Here is an 18123-nt window from a genome sequence, read left to right on the forward strand (position 1 = left end):
ATTGCTGCTTCCATCCATTGAGAAACGTCGGAAAAACCTTTCGAGCTGCGTCGTGATCTTAAAGGCTTCTGGGCTTGGCCCTGAGGCGGTGAGTAGTACATTCACAGGTGTGGGCACCGATTGCCAGGACTCCTGGGTTCTTTGGGAGAGAGGAGTGGGGTTTAGGCTTATTGTCCTCCTCCAGATGTCGTTCAACTCCAGTTCCCATCAACATCAACCAACACGGCCAGTGGTATTATGGATGATGGGAGTTGTAGTCCCAGCATTATCTGGAGGGCCGTGGGTTCTCTACACCTAATGTAGAAGAGTACAAGCACATAGGACGGATTTTTCTGGCTCAAATAATAACCGCATTTACTAAGGATTAAATCCTATTGAAATCCGTGCGAGGCTTGACTCGAAGTAAGCGTGCTTAGTAGATTCGCAGTATTAAAGGTAGATTAGCTACTACTCCACCCGTCCATCAGAAGTGGAAGAGCCCTGATGGATTCAGATCTACTGTCCATCTAATCGCTCTAATTCCCACACTGTTTTTACTTGGAGGGAGGATGGGTTTGGTTTTTTTTCCGGTTTTAATGTATGGGGAGCATTAAAAACAGTGGAAGCTGGTGACTCCGAATTCGTTGGGGCTGTAAATCCGTTCTGGGTTTCAGTCAAAACCAGCTAGAACTCTAAAGGAGCTTTCCAAGGCACTAAACCTATTTTGGGGCTAGCGTTCAGCAGTTTGGATAGTTCTTTTAGAATTCTGGCTGGATCCGAGTAAAACCCAAAATGGATTCGAAGCCCCACCCAAAGCAGAGCCACCAGCCTCCATTGATTAAAAATGTCCCCCACCCTGCTGTCCGAACTGGCACAATGCAGGACTCTGCAGCCTACTCCTGCTACAAGTGTAGACTGGGGCTGAGGATGTCACTGATGTGGCAGGATCACAAATACAATTTGATGCCAAATTGTGCTGCACAAAAATTAAATACAGTTCAGGCCAGCCTTTCCCTTGCTGGTGTTTTGTGATTGTTTTCCTTTGGTTAATATTTTTAAAATCCAATTTGGGGAGGGAGGGAGGGAAACAACTAATTTGTTTGTTTTAGTTAAAATATTTCTTAGCCACCTTCCAGGGCAGACGCTTTCCCATATCTTGTCTTCCCACCCCCTTTTCTGTCTGTCTGCTTCATGTAACCCAGCCTTCCTCAACCTGAGGCGCTCCAGATGTGTTGGACTACAACTCCCAGAATGCCCCAGCCAGCTCTGCTGGCTGGGGCATTCTGGGAGATGCAATCCAACACATCTGGAGCGCCCAGGTTGAGGAAGGTTGAAACTGATGGACCATGTTGTTGGTTTACTGCAGAAGGCTGAATATTCTGAGGAAGAGCTGAGTCACACCGAATATTAAGTGTGTGTGTATATGAGTGGCTTACTTTTTACCAAGTGCGCCTCTGTCTGGAGGCCGGTGCTAAGTTTTTCTCACAGAGTGTGTGTTTGACACGTGGCTTCTGCTTTAGTAAGCAGGTTTGGCAGGGATTTCTGTTGTTTCAGGAAACCACAACATTTCTGTGACCAGGGGCACTAGTTAAAGACGAATAAATATGTGCATACGTGTAAACCACTTTCAATTTTCTTCCAAATTGTTTATTTTTGCATAAATTTTCATGGACTGTAGCCAACTTCATCCACAAAAGCATAAGGGTGTCTTTATTTAATATTTATGAATTACTTACGTTAAAGACATGTTTAAGTTAATGTCTTTAAAATCAAGGGCCACATTCCGTTTCTGAGAAGCTCTTCAGAGCCTCATCCCAATGGGGACCAGGGCTAAGGGTAAAGAGGTGGACGCAAAATAACAAATTTTAGCTTAAAGCTCTTACTGCCAGTAACTGAACCTTAGAAGTATTTCAACCTTTTAGAATGGGGGTGGGGGTTGCATGCAAAAGCTGGGAAACCACCCAAAATTGGCAATTGGGGGAAAGGGGCGGGGTCAGGGGAAAGGGGCGAGGCCTTCTGGGGAATGCTGGAAGGCCGGGTTGGGACGCCAGGAGGGAGGTTCTGCACCACTGCTCTAAGGTGCTACATGACTCTGGCCCCGTTCAGAAGAAACCACAGCTTTAACCATGGTGAATAAAGCAAAAAGCCTTATTCACCGTGGTTAAAGCCATGGTTTAAGATGTCTTCTGAACACAGCCTGGCTTTCTGGCTTAACCACCATAGTTAAAGCCACGTTTGAAGGTGTCTTCTGAAAGGGCCCTTCGTTGTTTTTGCTGCAAGAGACGAATATGGCTATCTTCTGGAAATTAAAAATTGTTGCTTGCCTTCCAGCTAAGATGTTACAGCACTTTCTTGAGTTCTCTCGTATTCAGTGAGAACCAATTTTCAATTCAGATCCATGCGATTGCATTGTGATTTTTCTTTTCAGTTCATATTCTCTATTTTTCTCCCCACTTTTCTAGATTTCGAAATATCCCAGGGGCAAAAGAAAAGGTGAGCAACAGCATGTGTGTCTGTGTGCATGTGTTTGTGTGTGGAGAGCCTAGATGAGTCCCTGAGATTCTAGAGGGGCAGCAGGAAACACCAGCGATAGGCTAAATAGAACTATCAGAGATCTGATGGCAACTTCCTTATTTTATTTTAACAGTGAGCAGTGGTGGCTGGTGGCTCCAATGTCATGGGGTGGTGAATCCGCTTTGGGTTTCAGTCAGAACTCTAAAGGAGCTATCCAAGGTGCTTTAGCTATTTTAGCACCTTGGGTAGCTCTGTTAGAGATCTGACTGAAAGCCAGAGCAGATTTACTACCCCACTGACATTGGAGTCATCAGCCTTCACAGGTAAGGAGGATTCTTCCTCCAAACTGCTCAGAGTAGTGTACAAGGTTCTACCCCTTGTTTTATCCTCACAACCATATGAGGCAGTAGGGATAGATGGAGAAAAAGTATGACTGGCCCACGATCACTCAAAGAATTACATGAATACCAGGGTGGGGCAACAGTCTATGTTGAGCTGGGGACCAAGAATCATAGACAAATCAGTGGTTAGGACATCAGAGCAAATCAGGATCCTGCAAAAGCCAGGACCAAAGGCCCGTTCTAGAGGCAGGAAAATGCCAAATTAATAAGCAACAAGGTCTTCCTGAGTTTTAAAGGCCCATTCTAGAGGCAGGAGCATGCTGAAAGTCAGGACCAGAAGACCATTCTAGAGTAAGGTGAGCATATGAAAAGGATGACAGGGCTCTTGAATTTTTAACAGTTGCATTGAAAAGGGCATTTCAGCAGGTGTCATTTGTATATACGGGGAACCTGGTGAAATTCCCTCTTCATCACAACAGTTAAAGCTGCAGGTGCCCTGCCCTCTTTGAAATCTGGTCACTCTAGTATAGCTCCTGCACTTTAACCATTGTGATGAAGATGGAATTTCACCAGGTTCTCCATATATACAAATGACACCTGCTGAAATGCCCTTTTCTATGCAACTGTTAAAGATACAGGAGCCCTGTCCTCCTTTTCATAGGGTCACCCTATTCTAGAGGCAAGATCAAGGAGAAAGCCAAACATCAGGACCAAAGGATGCAGGAACATGCCAGAGCTCAGGAAGACCTTGTTGCTTATTAATTGGCAGAGGAAGCGCTTTTGCAGCCTGTTGTATCTAGTGAGATCCAATAGCTTGACAATATTACGGCAGGCAAATGCTGCAATGTGCATGTAGGACTTGCCATGTGGGGCAGGTTTTTTTTTTAAAAAAAAATGTATGAACAATATACATAAAATACAGTGAAAATAACCAAGAAAATATATACACATGCAAATAGAAACAAAAGAAAAAAGAAAAGGGGGGAGAGGGAAAAAAACAATATTTCACAATAATTCAAACAACATGTTTAGTACAAAACATTATCAACATTCAAAGCCCTAAACGGCTTGGGGCCAGGCTATCTGAAGGAACACCTCCTCCGATATGTACCTGCCCGGACCTTAAGATCATCCACAGGGGCCCTCCTCCGTGAGCCCCTGCCAAAGGAAGTGAGGCAGGTGGCTACCAGGAGGAGGGCCTTCCCTGCTGTGGCACCCCGGCTGTGGAATGAGCTCAAGGAGGTTTGCTTGGCACCTACATTATATTCTTTTAGACGCCAGGTGAAGACCTTTTTATTCTCCCAGTATTTTAACAGTCTATAAATAAATTTTAACTTTGCTGTTTTAAATTTGTGTTTTAAATTTGTATTTTTGCATTGCTGCTGTTTTTATCTTGGTTGTGTTTTTATATTGTATTTTATATTATCGTTTTATACTGTTGTTTTGAATTGTCTTAATTTTGTAAACCGCCCAGAGAGCTTCGGCTATTGGGTGGTATAGAAATGCAATAAATAAATAAATAAAACATGGTCATGAAAGATAAAATAAAAATCTTAGGGGGATATTACACATGTCAATATAGACATGGACACTGTATTTAAAGGATCTTAAGTGAACTAAATATTTCTGAAGGCTTTTCGGACTAGATGTGTATTACTATCTTTATTCATACATGTAATAAAAGTCCCCCACTCAGTGGCAAACGTATCTGATTTTTTTTTTTTTTTGTCCTTCTGCTATACGTAACTTTTGAGTCAGTTTTTCTATTAGCACTACTTCCCATACCTTATTGTACCATTTAGTTATTGAGATTCCTTGTAAATCTTTCCAGTATCTGGCAATAAGCACTCACACTGCTATTAATAGATATCCCACCAGTTCCATATGTAATAGGTCTTTACGTTGGCCATGGAATAAGTTTAGAAGTGCCAGTTCTGGAGATTTAGTTATAGTTGTTCCCATTATGTTTGAAATTTCCAAAAAGACTTGGTCCCAAAAATCTGAGACATTTTACAATCCCATCACATACATAGGAAAGACCCCACCATATCACATCCCCACCAGCATTTAAAAGAACTGTTCCTGGACAGGTAAGAAATCCTCAAAGGGGTGAGATACCATTTCAGAACTGTTTTTATTGATGAAACAGGGCTGATGTGGACTTGTAGGGAAATTTCATCCAAAGATAAGACCATTCCTCTTTGATTTCAATATTCTAGTCTCTTTCCCATACTTGTTTTAGATTGTTCATAGAGCCCATATCTATACTCAGTAAAATATCATAAATCACAGAGATTAATCCCTTTTGTGTGTCTGTAGAGTCTGCTATCAACCTTTCAAACTGAGTAATTCCTTGTTCTTTAATATTGGGTTGCCTTATAAAGGTACTCAATTGGTACCACGTTAGCCCATTTATGTTATATTGTCGTAATTGAAGCCTCCAAGTCTCGTGCCATTCGTTGCAGGTTTTCAGTCTCTTAATCTATATAGGTTCTGTTCTTGAAGTGGTTTTGCATTAATTTTCCTATCTTTGTTTTTAAGCTCGGGATGAACATGGATCGGAATCAAAGGTGATATTCCCAGCATTAATTGTTCTTTATGATATTTCCAGATCCTAAAAAATTGGGAGCATGCCAGAATTTTGATTCATTAAAGTTTTGTTAAGTTCTTTTTTAAGAAATGGAATGCACTGAGCATCTTCTTGATTTAATAAAGGCACTTCGATATTTGACCAATAGTTATTTTGATTATCATCCATAAATGTCAATAGATATCAAAGCTGATAAGCTTCATAATAAAGTCGTAATTGTGGAATACTCCACCCTCCCTCTGTCATTGGTCTATATCGGGATGTGCAGTTGTACATAAAGCCAAAGCCTCCTGACAACAGTTGAATGAGGATTTAATTTTAAATCCAGCCTCTCCCTTTTTCTTGGATACTGTAACCACTGTACATTCTGCCCATCTCTTTCAGGAAGGGCTTTCGACAGAGGTCACCCCCTGTCCTCAAATACTTGCAGGGTATCCTTCGCAAATACCCAGATGGGGGTCAGATCTTAAAGGTGAGGGGCTAAGTGATGGCCTTTTTTTGTTTGGGGTTTCTAAGAGAGGAATGGCCTCAAGTTCATTGCATTGGAACCTGAGGTTACAAACCCTTAATTGATGGATCCTGTGTGGTTTTGTAGATTAGTCGGCTGATTAAATGTACATGTATGTACTTAAAGCAAGACATGGGTTTAATGTCTTCATAAGTGCTTGGGTGGGATGCCACATGGGCTTTGTCCCATATTAAAAAGGCTAGAGACCAGGGGCTACATTTCTGGCATGGAGGCATTTTGCATTATAATAGAGCACATACAATCTTGTGTGTGTTCCCAGGAGAACTGGGGTGGAGGTTAAGTGGGTTAGAACCATGGCTGCGGTGAGATTCCTGTTTTCTGGCTGGAGTCTAAATGGTTAAAGTTTGGAGAGGGGGAGTTCCAGATCCCCTGAAGAGAAAAAGTGGGTAGGGATGTCTATCAGTTTACAGCAGATGAGACGGGAAGCTCTGGAGCAATTTCCATGAACTGGGTTAGTGTTGATGACTGGATTTGATTCCTACTCTCACCCACTCCCCCAATTCCCTGTTTCTTCCTGAAGGAGCTGATCCAGAATGCAGATGATGCGGGTGCTGAAGAGGTGATCTTACTCTACGATGAACGGAGTTTTGGAACGCAGAGCCTCTTTTCTGAGGGGTTGGCGAGTGCCCAAGGTATAGATCCAGCTTCCATGAGTGGAGACTGCTGAGACCAATAGAGAAATCATCACATGCGTTAAATTGAGGGAAGGTGGACAATGATTGTGGGAAGAGGATGTTGTAGCACTTGGGATAGAAAATCCTGCCACGCCCAGGATGACCCACGACAATCTATGCAGCCACAGTGAGCCTGGTCCTGGACTATGGAAATAGTCTTCTATAAGTTTCTGAATACTGCTGCTTTTGATGTCCGGTGTACACCCATTTATTCTTTCAAATGGATACCAATCTGTTTGTTTTATTTCGGCCCCAAACAGAAATTTTTGGCAATGATAGCCTTCTCTCAACTGGTGTTATCCATATATTTTGGACTTCAAGTCCCATCAGCCCCAGTAAGCATAGCCAATGGTCAGGAATCCTGGGAATTGTAGTCCAAAGTATCTGGAGAGCACCAGATTGGGGTAGACTGCCGCATATCATGTTGGCTTCTGACGATATAGCTTGGTGTCTGAAGTTATGCAACATGGGCTTTAATGCTTCCCCACCTTTTTTTTAAATAACCTTGGGCATACCTGTAGGGTCCCCTTAGTATGCATGCTATGTTTCAGGTTTTATGGTCTTGGGGCTATGACAGTGACAGAGGGACATCCTCTTTTATCATTACAGATAGAGATATTTTTAAATGTTAGAGGTATAACTTATTTTTTATTTATTTACAATATTTATATACCACTCCCCATTCAAAATTTCAGAGTGGTGTACAAGATAAAATCAAATAACAACAGAATAAAACACCTTGAAACAGATTTTTTTTTTAAAGAAGCAAAATCAAAAGTGAACCATAAAACGTGGCTGGTCATTAAGGAAAGGCTTCCTGGAACAATGACGTTTTCAGGAGGCGCCACAAGGAATATAAAGTTGGAGCCTCCCTAACCTCCAGAGGCAGGGAATTCCATAGGGGTGCGGGGAGGCTAGCTGCACATACTTAGACAGAAAAAACTCCTACAACTCCCAGCATGGAATGTATACAATTATTTATTTGTTGTGAGCCACCTAGAACTCTTTAGAGATGTGGCAGCGTATAAATGGTTTTTAAAACATCTTGACATGATCATGTTCCTTTCTCTTAGGCCCTGCCCTTTTTGCCTACAATACTGCCCAGTTCTCCGAAGCTGACTGGGATGGGATCCAGAGTCCAGGTGTCAGTCACAAAGAGGATGACCCTTCCACCGTTGGTCGATTTGGCTTGGGCTTCAACTCAGTCTACCATATCACAGGTGAGAAGCTCTGTGGGCTCCTCTAAACGAGTGATTTATTGCACGCTCGTGATCAGCCACTCACATATGTTTTCAGGACGATTTCATGATGTTGTCAACAACCAAGACCTCTCCCGCTGGATCCTTTGGAAATCCTGGGATAAAACCAACAGGATCTTCTGTCACTAGATGGTGCTGCCTCAATAGAACTCAATGGAACGGAATAGAGGGGAAATACTCAATTCAAACCCCTTGTTGCCCCTCTTCTCCCGTGTGATGCAGCCTATAACAATTGGGCCAAAGAACCAGGAAGCTCAAAAGCCCTGGGTAAACAACACTATTTTCCTTAAGGTATCTCTTGACTGGAGGAATGGCAAGTCTTCAAAACCAGAGGGCACATGCTTGGGAGGAAGGTGTGTGATTATAGAACAGTTTCTCTGGAGAGAGGGAGAGCGAGCTTCATTTTAAAAAATAAATAAATAAACCAGGTACTATCTCCAACCACCACCACCCACAAAAATTGTTGTGTTTTCTGGGGAACTGCCATTCTATGCTTTGTATACATCAAATCAAATGAGGCAAAATAAATCCCAATTTTGCAGGATTTCAGGGTGGCATGGAGTTTTTCTTAAAACGGACGCAGTGTATATCAGTGTCACATCCTTCACCCTTTTTTGTGATTAGGCCATATAGTTTGTTTGCATGAGACATATAGTTTGTTTGCATGAGACAAACATATAGTTTGTTTGCATGAGAAATAGGAATGTCGAGAGGGGAAAGTAACCAAGGCAGGGGTCGCTCACATCCTTGTGACTGAATTTCTTCCCTTCTCGTCCTCCAGATTTCCCATCTATACTCTCTGATCAGTGTTTGGGAGTGCTGGATCCACAACAAACAGCGTTAAATGACGGGGGTCAGCTCTGTAGTGTGGACGAATGGGAAGAGGCTTCCGACCAGTTTCAACCGTTCTGGGCAATACTGAAATCGCTGGGCAAGCCTTGCCCAACTGTTGAGGGCCGATTCCCGGGCACGCTGTTTCGCTTCCCACTACGACAGAGTCCCTCGAGGCTCTCGGAAAACCTCTACAGCCCAGAACGGGTGCGGGAGCTGCTGCTCTCATTCTTGAATGATGCCCCCATTAGCTTACTGTTCCTCAGGAACATTCGGAAGTTGACATTGGGCCTCGTTGGATCCGACGGCGCCATCAGGGAGCTGCTGAGAGCCGAAGCCTCCACTCGTCCATTTCCTGGGTCAGACGTGAGTAGAGATGTAAAATTTCTGGGAATTTTGAAGCCATGGGAAAACAACGTTTTCTTTCCAGGGGGTTTCAGGAAAAAACCTGAAATTTTTGGAAAAAATTAAATAATGCAATATTAGCACTTTTTACAGATTGAAAGTGACTTCGTTACTTTAGAAACATAAAATGTAATTATGTCCAAGTTGGTTTGGCATAAAATTATTACATTTGGTATATTAAAAGTACAGTGTATTCAAACAAATATTATAAACTGAATTTACTTTTTTAATCATTATTTTTTACCTTTTGGGTAACAAATGGGGCTACAAGCTCCTGAACTGTTAGGAACACCTGAACTGTAAGGAACCTCTTTGGTTTTGCCAGTTTATGAGGAGTTTAAAAAAAAATTAAAACAACAGAGGAAACCATCAACATTAGTAACAAAGAAAATTATGTCTCCGTTAGTCCTCCACAGTGTCAAGTGGACATAACACACCCATTCCCATAAAAAGAATTGAGGGGAAAAAGGGGGGGGACCAAGATTCAGTGAATATGCATGAAATTTAATCAGACATTTTCTGAGCTATAGCTATCACTACCAGTTTCAGTCTCTGCTTCAGTGGCAGTGCCCCCTAGAGGCAGAAATGCATCTTGCTCTTGCATTTGAGAGCTGTAGTCTCAATTTTCAACCTAAGACTTGCTTGTCCTCGGTGCACAGAAATTGTAATAATCTAATACTGTACATAGTTTTTAGACATCATTTGGAGAAGTAAATATCTGAACACCTTGTCTTAAACATTTTATTCATCATGCTAAAATAAAACATCCCATAATCCATTTTTCTTCATTTTTTTGGAAACCAAACAAAAGAAGGTTTTGGGGGAAAACGGGGAAAACCCAGTTTTTTTCCAATTTTTTTCATTTTCCCCCCAGGCCTTCACATCTCTAGACGTGAGTCGAGTCAGCCTTCCTGGCACTGTTCTCCATGGATCACACTCTCCTGATGACGTCACTGGCACCAAGTTGGACACGGCTGCCCACATCAAAACCCTTGCTGTACGTGGCACTGGGATTGGACAGGCCACCAGTTGCGATTGGCTGGTGTTGTCAGCTGAAGCTAAAAAGGATGCCTTCCCAGAACTGTGGGATCTCTCAGGCAAGGTGAGCTCTAGGCCAGCCCAGTCCTTGGCTTACTATTTGCAAGGCAGGTGCTCCGGGCGCCTCAACTGCGTCTTACCGCTCCCTGCCACAGAGGAAAACATGACAGGATTGCCACTGCACATCAGTGCCCCGTTCCAGCTGACGGATGACCGAAGACACATACAATGGTCAGAAGAAGGGTCCCAGGCGCGGGGAGATGACGGCCGTTGGAACCACTTGCTGATGGAAGAGATGCTGCCTGTGGCTTATTGCCAGATGGTGCTGCTGACTTCTGCCTATCCCGGTGAGCCGTACGGGGCATGGCCGGACCCAGATAAAAGCCAGCAACTCCGCTACAAGCCTTTAGTAGCTCAGATCTGCCAGAGACTGATAGACATGAAACTCTTGGTGCAGGTTGGAGGTGGGACTCGTCACCTGCTTCATCCCCGCGAAGCCGTCCTCTTGCCAGAGGAGGTGATAGATAAGCCAGTGGGTGCGGCGTTGGAGAAGGCTCTCATTGCAGCAGGATTGCTGGTGGCTGTTGCCCCTCCTCATGTGCGCCGAGCCTTGGCGCTGGGCACCAAAGATGGGGCAAAAGTGAAGGAGGCAACAACGAAGTTTGTGAGAAACACCCTGCGCCGGGCAAACAGCAACTGTTGCGGGCTCTCTCTGTTGGAGAAATACTTGGTGTTGGAGTACTTGGCTGGAGATGAGTGTTACCAGGAGTTGGAGGGTCTGCCATTGCTGCCCACAGCCAAAGGACACTTTACCGCCTTTGGAGATTCCGGAGAGACGGTCTTTGTTGAGAACCATAACTTCCCCAGGTGAGCAGTGTATCCACAAGATACCCCAGCATTGCCCCATTGTTCAATGGGATGTCCATCCCTATTAGATATTCCAGATAGAGGACTTGCGTAAGGGTAAGCATCACGCAAAACGGTTCACAAATGTTTTCGCCAGCCTTCTCCAACTTGGTGCTTTCTAGATGTTTTGGATGACAACATCCAGCATTCTTGACCCATTGGCCTTGCTGACTGGGGCTGATGGGAATTATAGTCCAACACATCTGGAGCACCTCAGGTTGGGGAAGGATGGCTTTCACTATGGCTCTTTTCAGAGTCTGACATCATGCCAAACCATGAAAATAAAAGGATTTTCCGTTCTTACGTTTTGTTTACAAGTTCCAAAATATAGTGATGATATAGTGATATGGGTGTTCTGGTAAATGTTTGAATCAATGAATTTTCTGAATTTCTTTTAACTGCCCTGAATTAACAAAAACCTGATTTTTAAGATGTTTGTTTGACTTACATTTTGGAAAAGAACACTAGAAAAACCATGTCATGTTAATATTAGATATTGTATAAACATTTAAAATGTTTTTTTTTTCTTGGTAGCCAAAAGTAATGAAGTGAAATATTTGATTCTGAGGGAAAATGCAACAGAGTGTAGTTTAAAATGTTTCATTCAAACAAATTCAAACTTACTGGGGAATCATTTTTGGGGGGTGGGTGGGGAAATACTTAGAAATATTTTAAGACAAGGCAACTTAATTGCTACTACATCATTTAAATTTAAATGGACAATGGAGGCACTGAAAACTATTACGATGCTATGTGAAGCCTGCCTGAATAACTATGCTCATAAATATATGAGCTTTCTAGCGACAGTCACCTGAAAAAAGTTAATTGCAACTTTAACTACGATACTTTAAATTTCATTAGTATTGTATCCATTCCAACTGCGCAGTTTGGCCTGTTGTATTCATTAATTATGTTACTAATTAATTTTATGAAACAATGCATCTCTACAAGTGGAAACATTCCTGTCTCAGTTTGCTGGTGTTAAACATAGTTAAGAACCCACAGCATAGTTTGAATTTCCAAATGTACCTGTTAGCAGGACAGTTAAACATTTGGAGCTGCTTGTCTGCTCTTGCTTTTAAACGGCCCAAGATTCACTCCTGTTTCCATGGTGTATCAGCCTCTTTGGGTGGAGCAATGGCTATAGCAATGGTGTGTCAATGGTTTCTAACCTTGGATGCAATGGCAAACCCTCTGGATGCGTTTCATGGGTAAGGAGGCATTTGCATCATTTAGGGGCAGCAGGGCTGCACCCCTGGCACCACCACCCAGGTCATACGGTGTCCCTGCCCCCCAACTTCCGTACCTTAGGCATGGATATCTGTGGGCTAAAGCCAATGCATGTAGAACTTGTATGTATGCAGGCTTTCTATGTAAATTGGATCTCTGCATGATTGGGGCTCCAGATTGCATGGAAAGTCTATGAGCTTTCCCTTATAGATATCCATGCCTAATGCGTGGACAGTGGGGCTATGCAACCTGGACAGGGTGGGGTGCCCTTTGATTGCTTGAGAACCCCATCATGCATATAATATCAGCTTCAAACCATGGTTTTATATTGTGACTTGCTGGCTCCTTGCAAATCATGATTGTGTAATCTGACGTAGGTTTGGATTTAAATGCAAACCATGGTTTGGTGTGACTTCTGAACGCAGAAGATGGGTGTTGAATCCAAAAATGTTCCCTGAGAGCATAGTCTGAAGCCCTTGATTGTGAAATGCTCATGCCAGCCAGAACACAGGACAGTGTTCTTTTGCAGGAGAGAACACTGGAAATTTAAGATCTCTCTCGTTGAGTTGGCATACTTAAAATGTGCTGGTTGAGAAGAGGTTATGGCAGCCTTCTCCAACCTGGTGCCTTCCAGATGTGAGCAATTCCCATCAGCCCATCCAGCGTGATCAATGGCCATGCTGGCAGGGGGTGATTGGGGGAACACATCTGGGGAAGGCCGTTTTATAGAAATACACAACAAGCACAGATGGTGTTCATGATAGCCGTTTGCTTGATCACCTACAAAGGAAGTGAGAATCGCCTTATTGAGGACAAAGAAGTTTTAAGGGGCTTCTTGCTTCTACTGCACATGGTCGAATTCAGCCTCCCCAACCTGGCACCCTCGAGATCTTTTGGATTGCAACTCCCAGGCTTCCTGACCATTGGCCATGCTGTCTGGAGTTGATGGGAGTTCCTGATAATCTGGAGGGCATCAAGTGGGGGAAGCCTGGTTTAATTAATCAGCTTCATTTGTCCCCTGACACCTGCAGTAGAATCAGTGGTGTGCAGTGGAAATTTTTTCAAGATTTATTTATTTATTTATTTATTTATTACATTTTTATACCGCCCAATAGCCGAAGCTCTCTGGGCGGTTCACAAAAATTAAAATCATCATAAAACAACCAACAAGTTAAAAATACAAATACAAAATACAATATAAAAAGCACAACCAGGATAAAACCACGCAGCAAAATTGATATAAGGTTAAAATACAGAGTTAAAACAGTATAATTTAAATTTAAGTTAAAATTAAGTGTTAAAATACTGAGTGAATAAAAAGGTCTTCAGCTGGCGACGAAAGGAGTACAGTGTAGGCGCCAGGCGGACCTCTCTGGGGAGCTCATTCCACAACCGGGGTGCCACAGCGGAGAAAGCCCTCCTCCTAGTAGCCACCTGCCTCACTTCCTTTGGCAGGGGCTCACGGAGAAGGGCCCCTGTAGATGATCTTAAGGTCCGGGTAGGTACATATGGGAGGAGGCGTTCCTTCAAATAACCTGGCCCCAAACCGTTTAGGGCTTTAAATGTCAATACCAGCACTTTGAATCGGGCCCGGACCTGGACTGGCAGCCAATGAAGTTGTAAAAGGACTGGCGTAATGTGATCTCGCCAGCCAGTCCCTGTTAGTAAACGGGCTGCCCTGTTTTGTACCAGCTGAAGCTTCCGGACCGTTTTCAAAGGCAGCCCCACGTATAACGCATTGCAGTAATCCAAACGAGAGGTTATCAGAGCATGGATAACTGTAGCTAGGCTATCACTGTCCAGATAAGGGCGCAGTTGGTATATCAGCCTAAGCTGATAAAAGGTGCTCTTTGCCACTGAGTTCACCTGTGCCTCAAGTGACAGTTCTGGATCGAAGAGCACCCCCAAACTACGGACCCGATCCTTTAGGGAGAGTGCAACCCCGTCCAGGACAGGGCAAACATCACCTCGCCGGACAAATGAACCACCCGCTAACAGTACCTCCGTCTTGTCTGGATTGAGTCTCAGTTTGTTAGCCCTCATCCAGTCCATTACCGTGCCCAGGCACTGGTTCAGAACAGTCACTGCCTCACCTGGGTTTGATGAAAAGGAAAGGTAGAGCTGGGTGTCATCCGCATATTGATGACACCTCAGTCCACATCTCCGGATAACCTCCCCCAGCGGCTTCATGTATATGTTAAACAGCATAGGGGATAAAATAGAGCCCTGCGGAACCCCATGGCTTAGGAGCCACGGCACAGAGCAATAATCCCCCAGCACCACCTTCTGGAATCGGCCATCCAAGTAGGAGCGGAACCACTGCAACGCAGTACCTCCAACTCCCAGCTCAGACAACCTATCCAGAAGGATACCATGGTCGATGGTATCGAAGGCCGCTGAGAGGTCCAGGAGAACCAACAGGGTCGCACTCCCCCTGTCTCTCTCCCGACAGAGGTCATCCCACAGGGCGACCAAGGCAGTTTCTGTTCCAAAACCAGGCCTGAAACCCGATTGAAATGGATCTAGATAATCCGTTTCATTCAAGAGTGCCTGGAGTTGTCCTGCAACCACCCGCTCAAGCACCTTGCCCAGGAAAGGGATATTAGCCACCGGCCTGTAGTTGTTAACATCTTCCGGGTCCAGATTAGGCTTCTTCAGGAGTGGTCTAATTACCGCCTCTTTTAAAGAGGCCGGCACCACTCCCTCTCTCAAGGAGGCATTTACAACCTCCTGGACCCAGCCGGCGATCCCCTCCTTATTTGATGTAATGAGCCACGAGGGGCAAGGGTCAAGCACACAGGTGGTCGACCGGACTTGGCCAAGCACCTTGTCCACATCCTCGGGCCTCAATAACTGAAACTCATCCAATAAAACTGAGCCGGACGAATCTGAGCGACTTTATCTTCAAAGTGCCGTGCAAACTCGTCACAGCGTGCTACCGAGGGTTCAACTATCTCACGCCCTGGCCCAGAGTGTAACAGGCCACGAACCACTCGGAAAAGCTCCGCCGGACGACACCGAGAAGACGCAATGCTGGTGGAAAAGAACTGCCTCTTTGCCACCCTCACCGCCACAGAGTAGGCTCGATAGTGAGCTCTAGCCCGTGTTCGATCAGACCCAGCACGAGTTTTCCTCCACCTGCGTTCTAGCCGTCTCCCCTCTTGCTTCATCGCCCTCAGCTCAGATGTATACCAAGGAGCTGACCGGGCTCTGCTCAGAGGGAGAGGACGCTTGGGCGCGATCGTGTCAACCGCCCGAGTCATCTCTGCATTCCACAGAGCGACCTGGGCTTCGACAGGAGCACCGGCCATATCAGCAGGAAAATCCCCCAGAGCCCTCTGGAATCCATCGGAGTCCATTAGCCTCCGGGGGCGGACCATTTTAATAGGCCCCCCACCCTTGCAGAGGGGAAAGGCCGCCGAGAGTCTAAACCTCAGTAGGAAATGATCCGACCATGACAAGGGGGTAGATGTTAGTTCCCCCACTTCCAGATCACCATCCTCCTGTCCAGTCGAGAAAACCAGATCAAGTGTGTGTCCCTTTGCATGTGTTGGGCCGATGACATGTTGAGACAGCCCCATGGTTGTCATGGCAGCCATGAAGTCCTGAGCCGCTCCGGATACAGCAGCCTCGGCATGGAAGTTGAGATCCCCCAGAACCACCATCCTGGGAGTCCTCAACACCAGGTCCGAGACAACCTCCGTCAGCTCAGGCAGGGAGACTGTTGGGCAGCGGGGTGGACGGTGCAGTTGTTTATTTTTCCAAGAATTCCCCCCCCCCATTTCATAAGTTCATTGCTAGCAATAAATGGATGCCAATAGCAAATTCAAAGTATTAACAACAAAACTCAAGGTGCCCTTGCAGCCTCAGTGGAAGACAGTTGAACTCTGTTGAAACTGATGGGTGGTTGTCAGCATATTATGCACAGTTCTTTGGCTTGCTAACATGTATTAGTTTCTAACGTTTCAGTACCTTCATTTTCCTCCTTAAATTTTAAGAACATAAGAAAGTACATGCTATTGTCTTTAAAAAATTACAAGTATTCCAATAAAAAGCATTCTACTTAATATACCATTTAAGACACAAAGTGTACTTTTTATGTTTCTCCTCAAATATTTCAGGTCAAATAGTGGTGGTGTATTGGGACAAAAAAAATAACCTAGGGACTTTTTAAAGTTTTGTTGTTTACTAAATACAAGTAAAATAAACATGCTACATTAGTTCACTCTCTAAGGCATCCCAAAAAAATTCTGATGCAAATTACCCTAATTTGTATAGAGAAATTTTCCAGCTCAAAATATTCTGGAAAAGCCATCACTAATTAGAATGTGGTAGAATCCTGAGTGATACAATGGACTCTACCATTTCAGATCGAAGGGGTGTATGTCACATATTGGAGTACCCCACGTTAAGCTCCCTGGAAGTAAAGGAACAACTGTATATAACAGGAGGGAGGAAGATTCTGGCCTAACCTGCTTACTGCTATGCTAGTTTTTACTTTGGCAATTGGAGAGGTATAGAAATGAAAAAATAAATAAATACTTGTTGGGAGTCTATTAATAACAATAAAAAGGAAGCATTCCAAACTGTTCCCTCACCTGTAGCCTGAAGTGGTACAGTCCATGCTACCGCATTAGGACTAGGTGACTTAATTCCACTGTAGGTTTGGTCAAGCCTGACTAGCAAGTGAGTAGCAAGACGTGGATTAAAAGGTAAATGACTCATTAGGACGGAGATCTGGGTGTGAATGTCCCCTTATTTCTATAGCACCACGTGAAACGGTAAAAGGCCGAGATGCTGCTGTTCTCTAGCAGGCCAGACTACATGTGCTGGAGATGCATGAATACATCTATGTCTTTTTGAAATCCCTTTCAAGTAGCAGTCATGAGGTGTGTTTGTGTCATCAGGAAAACCGCATGTGGGATAAGAGTTCATGCCCCTCACCTGGGCCATGATCCTGATCCAGATTCTCCCTCCAACCCCGATGTGTTCATGCATCCTTATCATAACGTGTAGTTTGGCCCGGTATCTTTCCTAGCACTACCCTGTGCGTCTTTAATAAGACATGCTTTACACATGGAGAAATAATAGCCTAGAGCAGCCTTCTCCAGCCTAGTGCCCACCAGATGTGTTAGACTACAACTGCCATCATTCCCTGCCAGCCTGGCCATGGGCACCAGGTTCAGGAATCCTGACCAAGAAGATAAAGGGCCTATTTTTGTTGTATTGTATTTTTTTTTAGCTTTATGTAAATCACCCAGAGAACTGTGGTTATTGGGCAGCTTAAAAACATAATAATAATAATAACATGAACAGTATTTATTTGCCTCAGCAAAATGTGTAGCAACATAAATGAATCCATGCCTTTCACTGGGAATCTGTCCTGTGGTGTGTACTGCTTCCTCATTGGCCTGCCTCATTATTCCTAGCTTATTTGCGGATTCCTTCTCTTTTGCAGGATCTTGTTGCCTGGTTTGGCTCACCAGTTTCTGCCCAAGGATCTAAACCCCAAGCTGCTGAAGCATCTGCAAGCAATTGCAGAAAGAGGTGAGTTGTGTTTGTGTTTGTGTATGTAAGGGGATGTTGGATCAAGATCAGCGAAAGGTTAGTACTGCCCATTTATAAGACTGCAGTTAGTGGGTGAAAAGGAAGATTGTGTGGGGGGGGGGGAGAAAATTGGTACGTTAAGGTTAATCCTCAGGTTAGGGTTAGGGTTGAGGAGGCACTGCTCCCCAGGCAGGAACTCAGGCTGGGATAAAGTCTAGCAGTGCCAGGCAGAATGAGTGGGCCATCAGGTTGGCTTGCACGCTGACTTTTAGTGGAGGGA

At 44.3% G+C, this 18123-nt stretch overlaps 1 protein-coding gene across 1 annotated transcript in view; it reads left to right on the forward strand.

Annotated features, from left to right (window-relative positions):
* LOC134406692 (sacsin-like) overlaps positions 1-18123 on the forward strand; it is a 30299-nt gene continuing 12176 nt past the window's right edge. The window contains exons 1-9 of the mRNA XM_063138208.1: positions 1-88; positions 2442-2472; positions 5376-5404; positions 5809-5896; positions 6474-6585; positions 7701-7847; positions 8668-9083; positions 9997-11027; positions 17755-17843. Coding sequence (XP_062994278.1) covers positions 5382-5404; positions 5809-5896; positions 6474-6585; positions 7701-7847; positions 8668-9083; positions 9997-11027; positions 17755-17843 — 1906 coding nt within the window. The 5' untranslated portion in view covers positions 1-88; positions 2442-2472; positions 5376-5381. The remainder of the gene's footprint in view (positions 89-2441; positions 2473-5375; positions 5405-5808; positions 5897-6473; positions 6586-7700; positions 7848-8667; positions 9084-9996; positions 11028-17754; positions 17844-18123) is intronic.

The sequence above is a fragment of the Elgaria multicarinata genome, chromosome 11, assembly GCF_023053635.1.
Source record: "Elgaria multicarinata webbii isolate HBS135686 ecotype San Diego chromosome 11, rElgMul1.1.pri, whole genome shotgun sequence".
Classification (NCBI taxonomy): Eukaryota; Metazoa; Chordata; class Lepidosauria; order Squamata; family Anguidae; genus Elgaria; species Elgaria multicarinata.